This window comes from Vigna unguiculata, chromosome 3 (genome assembly GCF_037176805.1).
Source record: "Vigna unguiculata cultivar grain cowpea cultivar isolate G323 ecotype 2 chromosome 3, ASM3717680v1, whole genome shotgun sequence".
Classification (NCBI taxonomy): domain Eukaryota; kingdom Viridiplantae; phylum Streptophyta; class Magnoliopsida; order Fabales; family Fabaceae; genus Vigna; species Vigna unguiculata.
The window spans coordinates 50,190,380-50,209,196 of record NC_140794.1 but is presented as its reverse complement, the minus strand read 5'-3'; the positions used below and the strand labels follow the sequence as shown (position 1 = coordinate 50,209,196).

At 30.2% G+C, this 18,817-nt stretch overlaps 2 protein-coding genes and 1 pseudogene across 3 annotated transcripts; all 3 read left to right on the top strand.

Moving 5' to 3' along the window:
- Positions 1-1,098: 1,098 nt before the first annotated feature.
- Positions 1,099-2,639, top strand: LOC114176017 (putative acetyltransferase At3g50280). The gene has a single exon (XM_028060910.2). The coding sequence runs from the start codon at positions 1,178-1,180 to the stop codon at positions 2,498-2,500; it is 1,323 nt and encodes a 440-aa protein (XP_027916711.2). The 5' UTR covers positions 1,099-1,177; the 3' UTR covers positions 2,501-2,639.
- Positions 2,640-6,371: 3,732 nt separating this feature from the next.
- Positions 6,372-9,601, top strand: LOC114175486 (putative acetyltransferase At3g50280; annotated as a pseudogene). Its single transcript, XR_014993313.1, has 3 exons — positions 6,372-6,391; positions 6,478-7,474; positions 8,264-9,601. The product of XR_014993313.1 is annotated as a putative acetyltransferase At3g50280 (transcript).
- A 1,525-nt stretch (positions 9,602-11,126) lies between these two features.
- LOC114174906 (PI-PLC X domain-containing protein At5g67130-like) lies at positions 11,127-17,030 on the top strand. The gene is made up of 9 exons (XM_028059642.2): positions 11,127-11,325; positions 11,405-11,527; positions 11,605-11,742; positions 11,852-11,950; positions 12,218-12,521; positions 12,611-12,834; positions 12,942-13,028; positions 14,336-14,756; positions 16,760-17,030. Exons 1-8 carry the CDS (start codon positions 11,224-11,226, stop codon positions 14,534-14,536), a joined length of 1,278 nt encoding a protein of 425 aa, XP_027915443.1. The 5' UTR covers positions 11,127-11,223; the 3' UTR covers positions 14,537-14,756; positions 16,760-17,030.
- The last annotated feature ends 1,787 nt before the right edge of the window (positions 17,031-18,817 follow it).

Below are 18,817 nucleotides of genomic sequence, written 5' to 3'. Positions count from 1 at the left end.
AATGTTGGTGAGTGATGTGATGTGATAATGTAAGGGTGACTGAAGTAGTGGGTTAAAATATCTTTGAACAAATATATGTAAAAAAGTTAGAATTAAATATGTTTTTGTCCTTCAACTTTGGAGTTAAAATTGAAATTATTCATTTTTTGAAATTTTGACCCAAGTTGGTTTTCTAACTTTAGACATGATGAATTTAGTCATTTTAACTAAATTTTGTTAAATTTATTTTATGTTTCAAAAGCGTTTTATGATAACATTTGAATTTTTAGTTTTTTTTTACACTATTTGACATATTATTGTTTGACATATTATCGTTTCAATGTTTATTTAAAAACTTAACAAAATTTAGTTTAAAATAATAAATTCACGCATTTATAAAAATAAGAGACTAAATTGGTCCAAATTTGTGAAAAATAAATAATTCTAATAAATTAAGGAAGTAAAAACATATTTAACCCAACAAATTATTTTGAAGTATTTTAACCAAATTTTAAATGAATAATGTAATTTTAATGAATTAAAAGTCATTTATTATCATCAAGAGACCGCACTTGTAATAAAGAACATATAGATTATAATTTTCTTTCTCGCTAGTTAAATCAAAATGATCTTTTGATTAAAATTATTAGTACTTTTAACAAACTAAAATAAGATTTAATATATAAAAATGTGTTTCAAAAGGCTATTTTGCGATCACAGCAAGAATTCATGCATGCCTTGGATGTCAATATGAGAAATTTAAAAAGAAAAAAAAAAAGATCTTATAAATGGATCACGAACTAACTAATATGAAACTAATTTTAGTCTAATTAAAATTTTAGAAATTAGTTATTTAGTATATGTTCTTTTTCAGTTATATATCACTGAACTTGCCAACACGATGTCGAACTTGAATTCAGATTTAAGTGCTGAGGTTGTGGAACATCCGAGAGAAGAGCATGAGTATATGTAATATGGTATGAATGCAGATTCGTAATCAGGTACCGATTCTCCGTAAGATTTGAAGATTTGATGGTTATCTGTTAATCGTTCTTCCGCTATCCACATAACCCAGGAGTTTTGTTCCACTTTTGTTTCTCTAACACGCTTTGACGGCGCCTCAATCAGAGACCTTGCTTTCGTATAAATAACCCAAACTACTCTTCTCTCCCTCACATAACTCAACCGAGATTAACACATGGAAAACGTTCGAGTCATCTCCACCACCACAATCAAAGCAACCGTTCCCAATAACGCTAACCCTCATAAACTCGATTTAACTCCCTGGGATCTCCAATTCCTCCCTACTGAAACCATCCAAAAAGGCCTTCTTTTTCGCAACGTAAAACACACCCCATTCCAAATCCACCACCTCCAACACTCCCTTTCCTCCACTCTAGCATTCTTTCCACTCCTCGCAGGTCGTCTCGCCATACTCCGACATCATCACACCATTGTCTCATCCCACATCGTATGCAACAACGCTGGAGCACTCTTTGTCCACGCGGCTGCACCCAACACCACCGTTGCTCACATCCTGCAACCAAAATACGTTCCTCTCATTGTTTCCTCCTTCTTCTCAATCAATGGAGTTAAAAACTACGAGGGCACGTCGCAGCCATTGCTGGCAGTGCAAGTGACGGAGCTAGTCGACGGCGTCTTCATCGCCCTAACAGTGAACCACGTCGTTGCTGACGGCAAGTCTTTGTGGCATTTCGTGAATTCCTGGGCTGAAATCTCACGTGGCTCCCTTCAAATATCCAAACTCCCTTCTCTCTACCGTTACTTCCCCGATGGCATTGACCACCCCATACACTTTCCCTTCACAGAGGAAGAAGAAAACCAACACTCCCCAAACCCCAAACCACTAGCTCCACATGAGAGGGTATTCCATTTCACGAAGGAAAAAATCGCGGAACTCAAATCAAAAGCTAATGCAGAGGCCAACAGCGACAGAATATCTTCTCTGCAAGCGCTTCTAACTCTCGTTTGGCGTTCTGTGACACGTTGCAAGCGCGTGGAGCCGCAAGAAAACGTGCATTATGTGTTGTTCATTGGCGTTTGGTCGAGGATGGATCCACCACTGGCAGAGGGTTATTTTGGAAACTCAGTTATAGCCACTGTTGTGAGCATGAAAGCCGGGAAATTATTGGAGGGTGGGCTTGGAAAGGGGGCTTTAGAGATGAACAAGGTGATTTCTTTGCACTCTGGTGAGAAGGTAAAGAAGCACTATGAATGTTGGGTGAGAAGGCCAAGGCTTTTAACATTACCGAGTGGCGTGGGTGGTAGTAATTACTTGATCACTAGCAGTTCCCCAAGGTTTAAGATATTAGATAACGATTTTGGTTGGGGAAAGGCTGAAGCAGTTCGAATTGGAGGTGGACAACATAAACGTAACGGCATGATTACTGTGTTTGGCGGCGCTGAAGAAGGGTCCATTGACATTGCAGCGAGCCTTCCTTATTTGATTTTGGAAGCCATGGGAAATGACGCAGAGTTCATGGATGTTGTGTCCAACTAATGGACAGGACAGAGCACAACCTTGGTTCAGTTCAGTCCACATAGGAAAATTTACTAAACTAGAGCAATTTGGACGAGGAAATCTAAAAGGAAGATTCATTTATTTGAAGAATTTGAGATTCTTTGTAATGAAATATTTTGTATCGATAGAGAGATTAAAAAGCATTTAAAATGCATGCATTTTTATGAAGTATTTCAATTAGTTAAATTAGAGGAAATTCAAATATCCTATAGAAGGTGAAATTTGAAATTTTTCTTACTCAACCTCACAATCATGACAGGCTGGACTGGCCATACGATCCAGACGGATCGACTGACTTGACAACACAAACGGGTTGAGCTGGACCAACAACCCAGATGTCTGGATCATCGGATCGACCCAGCCTGTCCGGGTTTTCCGGTCAGCCCAGCCCGTCTAGGTCGTCGGGTCAGACCAATTCGGTTGGGTAGTCGGGTGGGTCAGCTCGGTCCATCTGGGTCGTCGAACCCGTTTTCAAATTTATCATGAACTCAAAACATAATCAGGTCTAAAGTAAATATTGTAAAAATTAAATTTTATCTCACAAGAAATTCATTTTTTCCAAACAAGAAATGGAAAAGTAAGGTATTTTAATTTTTTTATCTAAACAAGTTATTTATAAAATGAAGAAATTTTAATTACAAGCAATTTAAATACAAAATATTTTAATTTCTGAGCATTGTTGAAATGTTTCATCCAAACACAAAGTTAAATTAGATTTTATTAAATTAGGTATACTTTAAAAAAATTATTCATATAGATAAATTATGCCTCACGACTTTTGGAGAAGTTATATTCTTTAAATATTATTTTGTTTAACACAACTTCTAGGTTGATGTCAAAATTACATGAATACAACTTTGTTTTTATATTAATACTTTTTAAAATTACAGTATATTTATTAAATTAATTTAAAATTATAAAAGTACAATTAAATTTAATATAAGTTTTTATTTTATAAAATTAAATAATAAAGAATGGACTCTGCAAAGATACAAAATTTTAACCAGTTTTTTTCATTTTGAATTTTAAATTCAAAATTTGTTAGCATATATTTCAAATTTTATATATTCTTTTATTGTTGATAATATAAGTCTTTATTTAAAAAAGTAAATTTTCGTTATTTATTTTTGTAATGTGTAAATTTCAAATTGTAACATATTTCTTAAAATCGTTATACAAACGTAACTTATATGTTTTTTTTTTCTATTTAGTAGTAAAAAAGTGTCCTATAGATAATTTAAAAATATATATAAAATAGACTAAATTGATATATCAACAATTTAAATAAAAAATATTATATATATATATATATATATAAATAATTATAATAATATAATAAATTTTGATAATATAAATATACTGTTCATTAGATATACTTTTTAATGGACCTTTTAATGCCTTTTAACAATTTTCACATATTTATAAAAGTTCACATTTATGATAAGAATAAATTTTGGAAAAGTTACTTTTACTTTTGTCAACATAATTGATTTATGGGAAGATGAAAAGTATGTATGTAAAAATGAAAGTTTTGAAAGATGTATAAACCTTCCTCAAAAAGTTACATAAAATTAAAAAAAAAAAAACTATGTAAATATTAAAATAGTCATTCATGCATTTAACCTATTAAATTTTAATAAAATTTTATTAGAGTGTTATCTTTATTTTAATTTGTTTTTGAAAAATTTAAAAATTTGGATTCCAACTTTAATATGCACTTATTATACAAATAAATTATAGTTTATGTTATGTCTTTATGATTTTCATTTACTTTCCTATTATAAATGTGAAATAGTAGATATTATGTAATGAAATAACATTAAATATTATGTTACTGTTTATGAGTTTTTAAACCATGTTCTCATTGCAACCTACACTGAACGCCAGTCTCGTTATGCATTTAGGAGTATTTTAGTTCCAAGTCGCATATAATAGAGTGTCGAGGTTTGCGAATTTTTTGGCGGTGAGCGGCAACATGACATTGTTGAACGCCATATTTGTACTGTAGGTTTGGATCATTCTAGTTCTAGACAGTTGAGTGCCAGAAAGTGTCGTTGAGCTCTACCTTTTGTGAGATTGTGAGAAGAATGTCGTTGAGTGTTAAAACCGTCGTTGAGTGTCATCTTTTCGCGACGTGTGTGGCGTTGTGTTGGCCTTGTTTTCTTCTTTGACTATATTGAATATAGATCTTTGATGGAGCTAATGTATGTTTATGATGTTGTTTATTATTAATTGAGGTGAAAATATGGTTGTAGACATGTATGATGGTGGTATTTAAGAAATTTCAAGGAAAAATTCTTGGTGGTGGTAACTTTAATGTATGCAATGAAGTATGAGATTCAGTAGAGGGGTATTGTGAACTATAATAACCATTCACATTCATGTAGATTAGAATGAGTTATGTAGTGAGAGCCGCAAGAGATCCTAATTACTGGACCTATTTGGTTTTAGACGCGAAGGAGATTAACCTTGTGACTAGTAGGGTGATAACCCCTTTGCATAGGACTCTACAAAGCATAAATAATACTATAAATGCACGCCTCCAATGAATCTCTACGTCAATAGAATGTATCTAGATAATTGAGTTTAGTGTTAACTATTTGTGCATATGTATTTTCATTATATTTTTATCCAAGCAAAATCTAGATTTAATCTGATTTAATTGTTTAAGGATAACTCTTTCGTACACTAGTATACCTTTTTATGTGCTTTATGTTTTCTTATGTTTATTCGTCTTTTTCTTTTGCAATGATCACATATTTGATGGAAACAATTGATGTTACGGATTTAAAGACACATCTAGAGGATGAGAAATCATCGGTTAAGGTCTTGAAGAGCTTTCGTTCTCGTTAGTTTTTGTATTTAGCTTGTTGGTTTAATTTGAGTGTATAAATTTATATTTTTATAGTCCTATATTTTGTAAGTCTATATCAATATACTTTGTGCACTGCATTACTTGTTTTAAATACTATAATGAAATGTTCTATTTTATTAGTTTTAATTTACTAAAATGGAATGTTATATAGACAATTATTTTAGTTTATGAAAATGGCTTAGTTTTGAAAAATAATTAAATTTAAAAGACGGTCAAGAGTAAAATTAAGAACTAATTAATTATATAATTAAAAATAATAACTAAATATTTATAAATATAATTAATTATATATTTTAAAATAATTGTATAATTAATATTTCATTATATTTATGAACTTTTAATATAATGAATAATAATATATATTTTCTCTAATGGTCATATAATTATATTATAGATTATTTTCGTTTCTCATAGCCTTAATTTTTTAATGATATATATTAATATTTTAATAAACAAATTAAATTTTATTGTAGAGTAATACTATACATTACTAAAATAGGTTATCAAGTATATGTTTTTTTTTTGGATATTGTATTCCGAAGAGTATATCCATGAAAGCTATTTTTAACCTCAATTTTTGTAAATACAACCATTTAAAAAGCAACTTATAAACAATTGTATAAACAATTTATTTTTAAACTCAAATTCGGTAAATACAAGCATTTAAAATTATATAATAAAAAATTAAATATGTTTTTTATTCTCAAATTATTTTAAAAAATAAAGTTTTATCTTTAAATTAAATTATTATTTTTTTCTTTTGTATTTTGTATTTTTGAAAGATGTATAAAATATCTTTCTCTAATAAAGAATATATGAAGGTAAAATTATGATTGGCTTTCAATAGTACTTGAAATTAATTTTGAATTGAGATATTAATTATTCACGGATTTAAACTGGTCAGGAAATGTCATCCACTAAAATGCAGTGGTGAGAAATTATCTTTTGGCCACAAACGTTTTTGTGGGTGGGATAATGGGAGTGATATCAGTTCGGTGTATCAGATAAGACCAACCATAACTGAGTAGCTTCACACACAAAACTTTCGAGAAACATCAAAACAATCATAAAATTATGGAAGCTGTGGAAGTCATCACCACCACCACAATCAAATCCATTTAACTGCATTTGATCTTCCATTTCTCACAGTTGAACCCATCCAAAAAGGTCTTCTTTTTCGCAACCCAAAGACAAAAGTTTCCAAATAAATCATCTTCAACACTCACTTTCCTCCACTCTTGCCTTCTTTCCTCCCATCACTGGTTGTCTCGTCATACTCCAACATCACGACAACATTGTCTCAACCCACATCGTATGCAACAACGCTGGAGTCCTCTTCGTCCACGCCGTTTCACCCAACACCACTATCGCTCACATCCTTCAACCCAAATACAATCCTCCCATCATTCGCTCCTTCTTTCCACTCAACGGCGTTAAAAACTACGAGGGCACGTCACAGCCATTGCTGGCAGTGCAGGTGACGGAGCTACTTGACGGCAGAGGCCAACACAGACAAGATATCTTCTCTGCAAGCGCTTTTAACTCTACTTTGGCGCTGTGTGATTCGTTGCCGACAAGTGGAGCCTGAAGAAGAGGTGGGTTACGTACTTCTGGTTGGCGTTGGGCCGAGGATGGTTCCACCACTGGCAGAGGGTTATTTTGGAAACTCAGTTATGGTAGCTAGTGTTGTGAGCATGAAAGCCGGGGAACTATTGGAGGGTGGTCTTGGGAAGGGTGCTCTGGAGATGAACAAGATGGTTGCTTTGCACTCTCATGAGAGGGTAAAGAACTACTATGAGTCTTGGGTGAGAAATCCAAGGCTGTTTGGCTCGTTATTCAGTGGTTCACTGGTCACCAGCAGCTCTCCGAGGTTCAACCTTTACGGTAACGATTTTGGGTGGGGAAAGCCCTTGGCGGTAAGAAGTGGCAGCGCAAATAAGATTCGCGGAAAGATTAGTGTGTTTGGAGGCGCTGAAGAAGGTTCTATCGACATTGAAATGTGCCTTCCTTTTGAGATTTTGGAGGCAATGGGAAATCACCCTGACTTCATGGACGCCGTTTCCAGCTAGCTATTCTAGGTACAACACAAGATCCTTACAAGTCCACTTTTAGTCAGATCCCATGATTGTAAGTTGCATAAGCAAATTAGGTAACAATAATCATGACTTATTTTAATCATTTTAATTATTTTTAGTTTGTCATAACACATTACTAAAATAAATTAAAGTAAATAATCGAAAATAATTAGAATAATTAGTTAAAAATAGATAACATTATCTATTAAAAGTAGATGTAAAATAAGTGAAGGATAATTTTATAATTATATTATTTGGAGTTAATGAGATAATATTTAAATAGTTATAAACTGATTCTAATTTTCTTAAAAAATGTCAAAGCTTCAACGTTCTAACCAATAATTGTATTTTACCTTGCAATTTATGATCATTTTAACACTCCCCAAAATTACTATTTATAATTTATTTCAATAATATAATAATATACATTAGTGTATTTTAAGTTAAAAAAGTTGTAATTAAAATATTAATAATATTATTTATTAGGTAAATTTTGAATGATGATGATCTTTAGTTATTATTTTTTAACTCTCTTTGTAAAATACATTAGTTGTTACTATATTTATAAATAAGAAATAGACATTCATTTTTTAGTTTATTTTAAAATCTCTATTAGATTTTTTTTTTCTTTCTACATTCTCTAACATAATTGAGATCTTCAGGAGCCGGTTAAAATGAAGATTATTTTGAATTGACATAACTAGTTTTTATCCCAGTTAATAAGCTTTTTTTTTTTCTAATTAAGCATATATTTTTATCCCAGTTAATAAGCTTTTTTTTTTTCTAATTAAGCATATATTTTAGAGGAGATGTCGTCAGTGGAGAGTGAATGTATGAAGATTTATTTGGATTGTCAAATTTAAGCATGTCAACGGGACAGGTAAGGTACGGATAATAGTTCTTTCTTGTTTTATCTGTTAGATAAATATATGTCACGTACATGTTTCATATTCATTATGTTGGTATCTGCATATTTTTTTTAATATAAATAGATATCTACATGTACTTGCAAGTATTTACAAAAAAAAAAATAGAATACATAACATTCATAAATTTCAAACAAAGTTCAAATAACTTATTTAAATAACGTTGAATGACAGTTTATAAAGAAATAATTTAAAAAAAATTAATTAATAAAAGATAACTCATTTAAAATCAATGTGTTAATATTTTAATCATGTTTTTTTTTAATTTAAATTAGAATATTGCGGGTATGGGGTATCCACATATACTATACTACATGAACCCACTCTGTTAACATGGATGTATAAAAAAAATACTCTGTTATCTTCGAATATCTATTTACGATATTTATTTTCTATCCGTTACGAGTTTTATCTACAAATTGTTGTACCAAGACGTACACTTCGATCCCAATAAGAGAAATTAATAACATTTATGATAACTTCTATAGTTGATTGGGGAAGCATAGATTTAATGAAAGGTGATAATATGTTAATCATGTGATAGAGTACGAAGTTGGGTTGTATAGTTTGTCCTTAAAAGAATTGAAATGTTGTTTTGTTGGGATTAGATGTATATGATTGTTGATGGTGTTGATAAAACTTTTGAGATGCTGTGTTTTTATTGTTTTTGAGTTGGATATCTGTTGAGTGACGTGTGTTGCTTAAGAAATACCAAAGATCTGTATAATCATTCATTCCTCGTCTTCGGTCGCTCAAATAACATGATTTAACAGATACATTACGAAGACAACAAACGTGTTTGAAAATATCATACCGCAAGTATGTATTTCATTACATATTTCAATATGCATTCTTACATAATTATTTTCTAGGATTTTAATCTTACAACGTTTTTTTTTTCTGTAGAGTTCATTCTTTAAAACCACGTTAAATATACATTGTGTATAGGGGTACTCGAATTTCCACCGAAAAAATCGATGAGGACGTAGAGCATATATTTTTAAAAAGTTTTAATTGGGTTTCAATTTTTTTAAAATTGTTTCAAATTATTTTTTTTAGAAAAAAATTATGCGAAAACATAGTTAATTGTGTGTTACGTGTTAACATGTGATTTTTTTAATTTTCTTTTCAGTTTCTTTAAACTTCTTTTACAAAAAAAATTTGTTGTCATGTGTTAGTTTTTTGTCAAGACCAATGCTATGATTTCAATTTAATTTTTATATATATTTTTTTTCATTCAATTTAGTTTCCTGGTATTTTTTTATTCAATTTTGTAATTAAAAAGTATTTTTTTAATCCAATGCTTTTTTATAAAATTAAAATTAATTAAGTAGAAACATTTTTACAAAATCAAGATATTTATCTTAAATTATAGTACTAAATTAAATGTTTAACAAAATATGTTTAATACTATATAATAATAAATATGTTAAAAAGTCATTTTTAATATTAGTATTTATTTATATATATATATATATATATATATATATATATATAATAAATTTGGTATTAAATTAGAGAGGGATAACATGATTCTATTTTGAAGAAAAAATAATGATTAATAAAACATGAGCTAATAATATATAGTATTGTAATATGTTAAAATATTATTTTTAATAAAAATATTAATATAACATTTATACAAATAATAAATTTAGACTCAAATTAGGAAAAGATAATATTGTTCTATTTTGAAAAAAAAAAGGAATAAAATTAAATCAAAGATACATAAATAGGCACTAAATAAAATAAAAGAGATATATATAGAAATTAAATTGAAATCAAGATAATAACACTTAAAAATAACACATATGACATTGTTTTTTCATGTAACAATGTCGGTGTCACCTGTCACATCAGATATATAACACGTAACAACAATTTTTTTACAAAAAAAGTAAATAAAAAGAAATTAGAAAATTAATATATTCATATTAAAGTGGGAACAATAGGCATAATTAAGCTAAAAATTAAATCTCTATTTCCTTTATTTTTGTTCTCTGCATGTTATTTATATGAAACTAATATAAGAAAAACAGTATTTTCAAAAGCAAAGTTCTAAAAAACTTTTTAGATAGTCCGCATATCAAACTTGAATGTCAAGTAGAACTATTGTCTGACTCCATTACGAAAATGGTTAAAATACAATTCAACCACTTTTTGGTTTTTTCTTGTTTACTACAAATTTGTTTCGTATGAAGAAATGAAAATAAAAATTAAATGTGAGTATGGTAAGTAAAACTATTGTCCGACTCAATTACGAAAATTATTAAAATATTAAAACATTATTCAATAAATAGTTTGAATTTTTTTTATATAGGTATTTTAATTTTTTTATAGTAATATGGAGTGAAATAAGTTAATTTTGATTATAGTACTAAAAAAAATATTTGAAGTTGAGAAAATAAATAATTCCATTTTATCTATTTTTCAAACAGAAAAAAAAGGAAAACTTCAATTCAAATTTTCGTTACACGTTCAGAGTACAATGAAGAGAAGAATTGAAGATACCGATTCAAAATAAACATGCTAAACTATGTATCACAATAGAAAAATGTAACATTTCAAAAAGTATTATATAAATGTTTAATTTAAACAGAGTATTATATTTGTGGAATACTTAGAACGATTCCGAGTGAAAACCAATCCGAATCAGATAAAAGTGGTATAACTCGAGAAGATCCACACTCTTTTAACTGTGAGTGGGGTTGGTTGAGCACTGAGTAAGATTTTGAATCCACAGTTAGGATCATTGCACAGTGGAACTCCATTTTCGCTTTGAAGTTCGAACCTTGTGGCTACGCAGGCTTCGTCTTAGGTTCTGCTATGTGCTCGCATTCCCCGAACTACCGTTCAAAATGCAGAGCTCCTGCACCTGCCATCATCTTCCTCATCTGTTCCCTCTCCTTCACTAACGTCAATTCCCAGGTTCCCTTTCTCGCTTTCATTTTCCTTTCAAACGAAGAGATCCGTGCGAATTCACTCTGAATTGAACTGAATTTTGCAGGTTTCAGAAGCATGTTCGGCCGCTACGGATTGTGGGGCAGGTCTCTTCTGTGGAAATTGCCCCGCTTTGGGCTTGAAACAACCCATCTGCACCAGAGGCCAACCCACTCTTCCAACACCCATCGTAAGCTTCTTCCTTTTCCCTTCGAGCTTCCCCAACCCCAATTTTTATGTGACTTTCCCCTCTGGGGCACGCTGCAGGTCAATGGGTTGCCCTTCAACAAGTACACTTGGATTGTGACCCACAATTCCTTCAGCATCGTCGATGCACCGCCTCTGCCCGGTGTTCAGAGGATGACCTTTTACAATCAAGAAGACTCTGTCACTAACCAGTTGAGGGTATGTCAAGTGGAGAGTTTGCTTGCTTTTCTTCTTCATTTTTTGTTTGGTTTCGGTAGTTTAATTGCTTTGTTATGTTTCTTATACGTCTGTTTTGTTGATGGTTTAGAATGGAGTGAGGGGACTGATGTTGGATATGTACGACTTCCAGAACGATATCTGGCTCTGTCATTCATTTCGTGGGCAATGCTACAACTTCACTGCATTTGTAATTTAATCCTCTTTCTTACTTATCTATTGATTCTACTTTAAGGTTTTAATTGTGGTCATGGTTGTGTCACGATTCTTTATATTGAGGGAAATTGCTAACAAATGGGGCTACAATTTGGTTGCATTGCAATTGCAAACAATCCAAAAACCTTTATGTTGTAGCCCAGGATGTACTTACAGACCGTTTTTTTAAAACCTTAATCGCGCTTTCTGTGGTTGCATTATGATGGGACATGGCTTAATATTCCTATTAAAATGTTCTCAGCAACCAGCTGTCAATACTTTGAAAGAAGTGGAGGCGTTCTTGACAGAAAATCCAACTGAGATTGTTACCATCATAATTGAAGACTATGTGCACACTCCAAAGGGGTTGACTAATCTGTTCACAAGTGCTGGACTGGACAAATATTGGTTTCCAGTCTCCAAGATGCCGAAAAAGGGTAACGATTGGCCCACTGTGACGGAGATGGTTCAAGCAAATCACCGACTTGTTGTTTTCACTTCAGATGCTTCAAAGGAAGCAGGTGAAGGAATAGCTTACGAGTGGAGGCATATGGTCGAAAATGAGCGTAAGCACTATATCATTTATTTATTTAAACATGTGTGTATCTTCTTTGTACATGATTTGTTTCGACTAACTGAATTCACTTGCCGTCAGCTGGAGATCCTGGAGTGGAACAGGGTTCTTGTCCACACAGAAAAGAATCAAAGGCATTAAATTCTAGAAGTCAATCACTTTTCCTGATGAATTACTTTCCAACCTATCCAGTTGAAGCTGACTCATGCAAAGAGCATTCAGCTCCACTTGCTGAGATGGTCAACACTTGTTACAAAGCTGCAGGGAATTTGCTGCCCAACTTTATAGCTGTTAATTTTTACATGGTATTCCTTATTCTGTTCTGGGCTGTTAATTGGAACTTAATTATTAATCTGTATACATCATATATCTAGCAATTCCACTTTAGCATTCTGACTGAAACTTCATGTAGAGGAGTGATGGAGGTGGTGTTTTTGATATTGTGGATAAAATGAATGGCCAATCATTGTGTGGATGTAGTACAATCGCAGCCTGCCAGGTTTGTCTGCTTTTCTTGTCTCTACATGTATTTTATTTTATGCCACTTGTTCCTGAATCTTATGTATACTGATATTCTTTGTTCCTGCATATGTCTGTTTTAATCATGTAATTTTGCATACAGAGCGATGAAAAGAGAATGAATCACTAATTCATATTAATTAACATGTATTGCACTGTATTGATGTTTGGTATGTTCACAAAACTTAAAACACCAACTCCTATTTATACCAGTCCTAATCCTAATTGATTAGAAAAATATGTTATGATAAGGAATTAGGGCTACCAATCCTAAGATATAATGTGGAAACAGGGTAACTGTTCCTGGAGAGACAATCTACGATATGATAACATATTTTCATATATTTTAGGAGTGTTCATTGCCACACTAGTGAGTTAGAAAGCTAATTGAGTATAATTTTACATCTATCTTTCTATAGAAAGTCTCTGGAATTTCATCTAAGTTACAAATTTCAATTTATTTATTTTAAAATGTTCACCACATGAACAGTATACGAGACCACATGAACATTATACGAGGCTTTGAGATTATACTCTTTGAAGCCTGAATATGTATCTGATGGACGTCAGATTGATTCAGGTTTTCCTTCTGAATATAGAATTAGACTAATGGTCAATTAGTGACCATATTTAAGATTTCTCTGCATTTTTTCAAATATAACCATGTTTTTTTCTGTAATATGTCAAAAGCGACAATAATTGTGTAGTAGACCAATTGATCTTGACTTGCATGATGAAAAGAATGGTTCAGTCACTCGTGTTGAAGGTTTTATGGTAGAAAAAAATGGTTGAATTTAATTATGTCAAATTTTTTCCAAGTTATTGGAGTATTTCACAATGAGAAAACTAGGTAAATTCCCATGTTCACTCTGTGTCCTAAAAATGCTATATCTAATTCAAATCTTTGTTGCAAACTAATTATTGATTTGTAAAAGTCAGTATAAAATTAAAATAAACAGATCTACACGAGTAATAACATCCCCTTGTCCCTTTCCCTTGACTTATTCTTCTCAATTATCTGAACCATTTGTTCTTAACTGTATACTTCTACTTTATGTCAATTTATGTGAAATCATGTAACAGTATATTGGCCAGAGTGGATTAAGATATAGTCATCATGAGTACTCACCTCTTGGAAGTTTAGTTGTGTACTTGTGTTGTATTTAAATGAAGTTGATGAATACATAGCTCGGATGAATTTCTATCTCGGCACAGCCTCTACCTGTACAGTTTGATGAAAAAGCAATTTCTGGTAACGACAATTACTTTCTTACTTCAATTTGGCAGGCCGGTGCACCCTTTGGATCTTGCAAGAATATTTCTGTTCCTAGTACAAGTCCGGCGACTAATACTGCTGGAAGCTTTACTGGATCTGTTCAGTTCTCTAAATCAGCTGCATCTGTCCATCGTCCAAATTGTTTATTTCTTGTCGTCTTTTACTTCCTACAAAGTCTTGTTGCAGCTGTGATGACTAAGCACTGTGTATGACATATTTAAGCTAGTCTTTCAAGAGGATCTCTAGTATCTTGGCATGTACACGGCAGTATTATCTTGAGCTATGAAGTGTCATGGAACTATTGCTAGGTTAGAAAAAAATAGATATAGACAAATTTCTTGCTGAGGCTACCTTCAAGGATCAGTGAAATCATTTGAGTTGATAGTCATGAGAGACCAAGAATATTTCCGGAGCTATTAGTAGTTCGTTCAGGTATGTTATTTCTTGGATGCACAAATTCAATTCTAGATGTTGGAACTCTGGATGCATACACTATCTCTTTTTTCTCTCATTGCACATATCTGTTTTCAAATCTGCAATAATTGTAGTTGGCAAAATTACTTTCCAGATACTGATGTTAATAAGGTATTGGAGTGAAGCAACTGACCATGCTCTGATTGGATGTTTAGTTTTATGAAATTTAATTCATTTGAGTGTTAAAGATGCTACAAAATGTTCAAATTAAAGAGCATCTAACATAAACAATGCCACCAAACTTCACATTCAAGTTTGTTTGGACAATCATTCTTTACTGATTGTGATTCCGTCTGCTGTATAAGTTGATAGCTTTATCTCTGATTGAGTTTGTGTGCTTCATAAGCTTGAAATTTGAGGGCGAGTAGTTTATGTTTCCAAATGTTTGGGGAACTTTTTTCTTACTGATTTGGAAGCTTAGTGGAAGAGTTGTTTTATGGCATATATGAAGTATGTATTAATCCATTACAATCATTGTCGTTGTGGCTTACTTGAGTTGATTTTAAACCCTAGCCTGGTAAGTCTTTTAATGGATAGTGGGAGCACTGGTTGTATGTTTTCATGATTGTGCACAAGGTGACGGACCATTGTTATGCATGAAATTGTGCAATTACGCCGTTTTTCCCTTTTTTCCTTTTTTCCTGCTCGTGTATATTGGTTTAGTGAGCACGCATAGTAAATGCATTTGGTGTGTATATTGGTCGAGTGAACACGCATAATAATGCATTTGGTCAAGATGGAAAATGTTACTATGAAAAACAACAGTCAAGAATTTAAGGAAAACTGTCCTTTGAGTAAGAAAATATGCTCTAGCAAGATGTTGTCTTGTCACTCTCATTGCTAGAAACTTGGACCAAATAATTGCATCTCTTTTTATAAAGAGTTCTTTTAGGAATCTTTTTACCCTGAAGATTTTCCTTTTGATGAATTGTATAGTGCCAGTAATTTTTATTTGTAAATATATATATGATATCATTTTTGTCTCCGGTATTACCTTGTAATGATAATAACGGTATGTTTAAATAAACCTTTTTCTTAAATAGACCAGAAAATAAAAGGAAAAATGAAATATTTTTTTTTTTAGAAGTTAAAATTAACTTGTGAATAAACTATGTGGTAGAATTTTTTTTTATTTTTTTATATCAGCTTTTCAAAAAGATGATTTTTTACTTATTTAATAGAAGTTAGTTCTAGCTTATGAAAGTTTTTCTTTTCTTATTTTTATTGTTGTATAGATTCATGTGTAGAAGTTTGTTGAAATACTTTTGAATATACTTTTTCACTCTTACCATTGAAATATTCAGTTTGGGTTTCTTGATACCGTTCTGAAGCAAGTTGAACATATATTGTATTGTAGAACATATAATTTAAACTTAATCCTTTTAAATATCGAAAGAAAAGAAATAGAATATCTTTTCATGATTAAACATTGTGAACTATTTTGCTCAAAAGTCCTTGGAAGTATAGTTGAACATTGCATGCATAACTCCCATATGTGGAAAATCCCACTTCTTAGTAATGGATAGTGATGATGATGTAGGTGTCGATTTCCTCAATACCTATTGTTCTGGTATACTTAACAAGATTTACATCGTTTAGGAATTATGTCAATGACAATTTAAATATTCTTTTTTCTTTATTTTCTGATATGTCTTTTTAAGGACAAAATTATAACAAAACTTTCACTCTGTAGTTTTAAACAAATTTAATGCTAGTGTAGATTTTATTTTATTTGTTTATTTATCTCTGATGGTTCATTTGCTTTGATCAATTGTTATTCTTCAAATGTTTTTATATGCTTCTGAGAGAGTTATGATTAACGTTGTTGGCATTGCGTTAACTTTTAATAATCTATTAAAATCTAACTTTTTGTATTATCTGTATGTGCATATTGGTAAATACATGAGACTTCATTATTGTCTTAGCTAATGTTTATAGCATTTTTTTGCTTTAATTTTCAGGCTTTGTATTAAGAAATCATTAGTCAACAACAGAGTTAGGATAGAATGAATGGAAGCTCCTGATCCTTGAGGTTTGTATTTATAAGTGTATCCAATTATTGGTGTCCTGTATTTCCTTCCCACTACACGGTCTTCACTCTTGCATTGATGTTATAGATATTTTTCCAAATTACTATGTCTATAACAGAAATGGAACACGAACAATTAGTTTGATAGAGGAATTTGCATGTGATATGCATTATTTTTAATGACGAGTTTTTTTGTTGTTGTTGCTCTTGTCCATGGTTTACTGTATCCAGTGGAAAAATGCCCAGCACTGTTGAAAAATGCGCGTATTAAGTTCATCTTAAAAGTCGTCTGTTTGACAGTTCAATTAATTGTAGCCATGTGGGTTGTCGGACAGGAACAGTTGTGTCCAAGTATTTTTACATTGAGTAATATTATATGTTCGTACAAATGTTTTCAATATTTTACAAAAATATTAAATAATAAGGTAATTACACGTAATGCCTTGAAAGCATAGAAAAGTATATAAATGCTTGTGAATAGGAGGATTCATGACATATAATAATGAGATTTAGAATTATTCTCTTACATATTTTAAATTTACAGTCAAAAAGAAATAAACTATGAATCTGCACAATGATCTTCACAATCAATTAATGATATCTTACATCAATTAATTGGTATAAACAAGATTTTACAACAAAATTAATTTCATAAAAATCTGTATATTATTTCATATTTTATATAATTAATTTGACAAATAAATGTAATTATAGATGCACTCAAATCATTGTATTAAATTAATATTTAAAGGAAAATGTTATCCGGTGCTCACGGGTTATTCTATAATTAATATTTGATTTTATCATTTTTATTGTTATATTGTTATATTGTTGTACTGACATATCATATATCGTTTTATTGTTATATTGTGTTATCGTTATATTATCATATTGGTAATATATGGTTGTATCTTTGTATTGTTAAATTGGTATATTATCACATTGTTGTATCGTATGTTATATAATCTTATCATTATATTATGTTATATTATATTATGTTATCATTATATTCATTATATTGTATTATCATCATATTGTTTATCATCATATTATCGTATTTTCATATTTTCATATTTATAAAATTATAAATTATAAAATTTTAATATAATAAAATTACATGTGACGACAATTGAACAAGGTGACATGACAGGATAATAACACGTCAGCCATTGAAGAGTAAGTGATATAACAGGATAATAATTAACAATAATTCAAAGTTTTTGAATTATCATGGACTTAAGACATAATTAAACTTTCTATTAACTATGTGACCGTATCTTACATTGTCACCATGTTTAAATGTCAGCACATAATATTTTATTACAGACCATGCATCAAAGATTTATAGATAGCATAAAATTTTATTCATATTAATTAAAACTATAAGTTGTAAAATAAAAAAATTCTAAAAACATAAAATATATAACTATAAATTATGAAACATAAAATTATAATATTATAAAACTAAAAATTATAAAATTAACAAATTACAAAATTATAAAATTATAAGAATATAAAATTTAAAAATTTAAAAATAATGAAACTATATAATTATGAAATTATAAAATGTAAAAACATAAAATCATGAAATTAGATAATTATATAACTGTAAAATTATAAATTACAATTTAACAATTGAATAATTTATAGTTTTATAATTAGGTAATAATATAATTCTATATTTTTATAATTTTATAATTTTACAATTTTATAATTTGATACTTTTATACTTTTATAATTTCATAGTTTTAATTTTATAGTTTTATAATTATATAATTTTATAATTATATTACTTTATAATTTTTGTATTTGTTTATTTTGTAATTTATTAATTTTATAATTTTATAACCTCTTAATTTTTGAATTTATTAATTGTATTTTTATGATTTTATAATTTCATAGTTAATTTTTTTTTTATTATTTTGTATTTTATAATTTTAATTTAATTTAAAAATAATTTCATTCACTACATTAGATCTTAAAGAAGATG

Excerpts from the sequence above, each read along its gene's own strand:
- LOC114176017 (XM_028060910.2), top strand. The coding sequence starts at position 1,178 with ATGGAAAACGTTCGAGTCATCTCCACCACCACAATCAAAGCAACCGTT.
- LOC114174906 (XM_028059642.2), top strand. The coding sequence starts at position 11,224 with ATGTGCTCGCATTCCCCGAACTACCGTTCAAAATGCAGAGCTCCTGCA. Across the intron at positions 11,743-11,851 it reads CTGTCACTAACCAGTTGAGG|AATGGAGTGAGGGGACTGAT; the intron begins GTATGTCAAGTG and ends TTGATGGTTTAG. Across the intron at positions 11,951-12,217 it reads GCTACAACTTCACTGCATTT|CAACCAGCTGTCAATACTTT; the intron begins GTAATTTAATCC and ends AAATGTTCTCAG.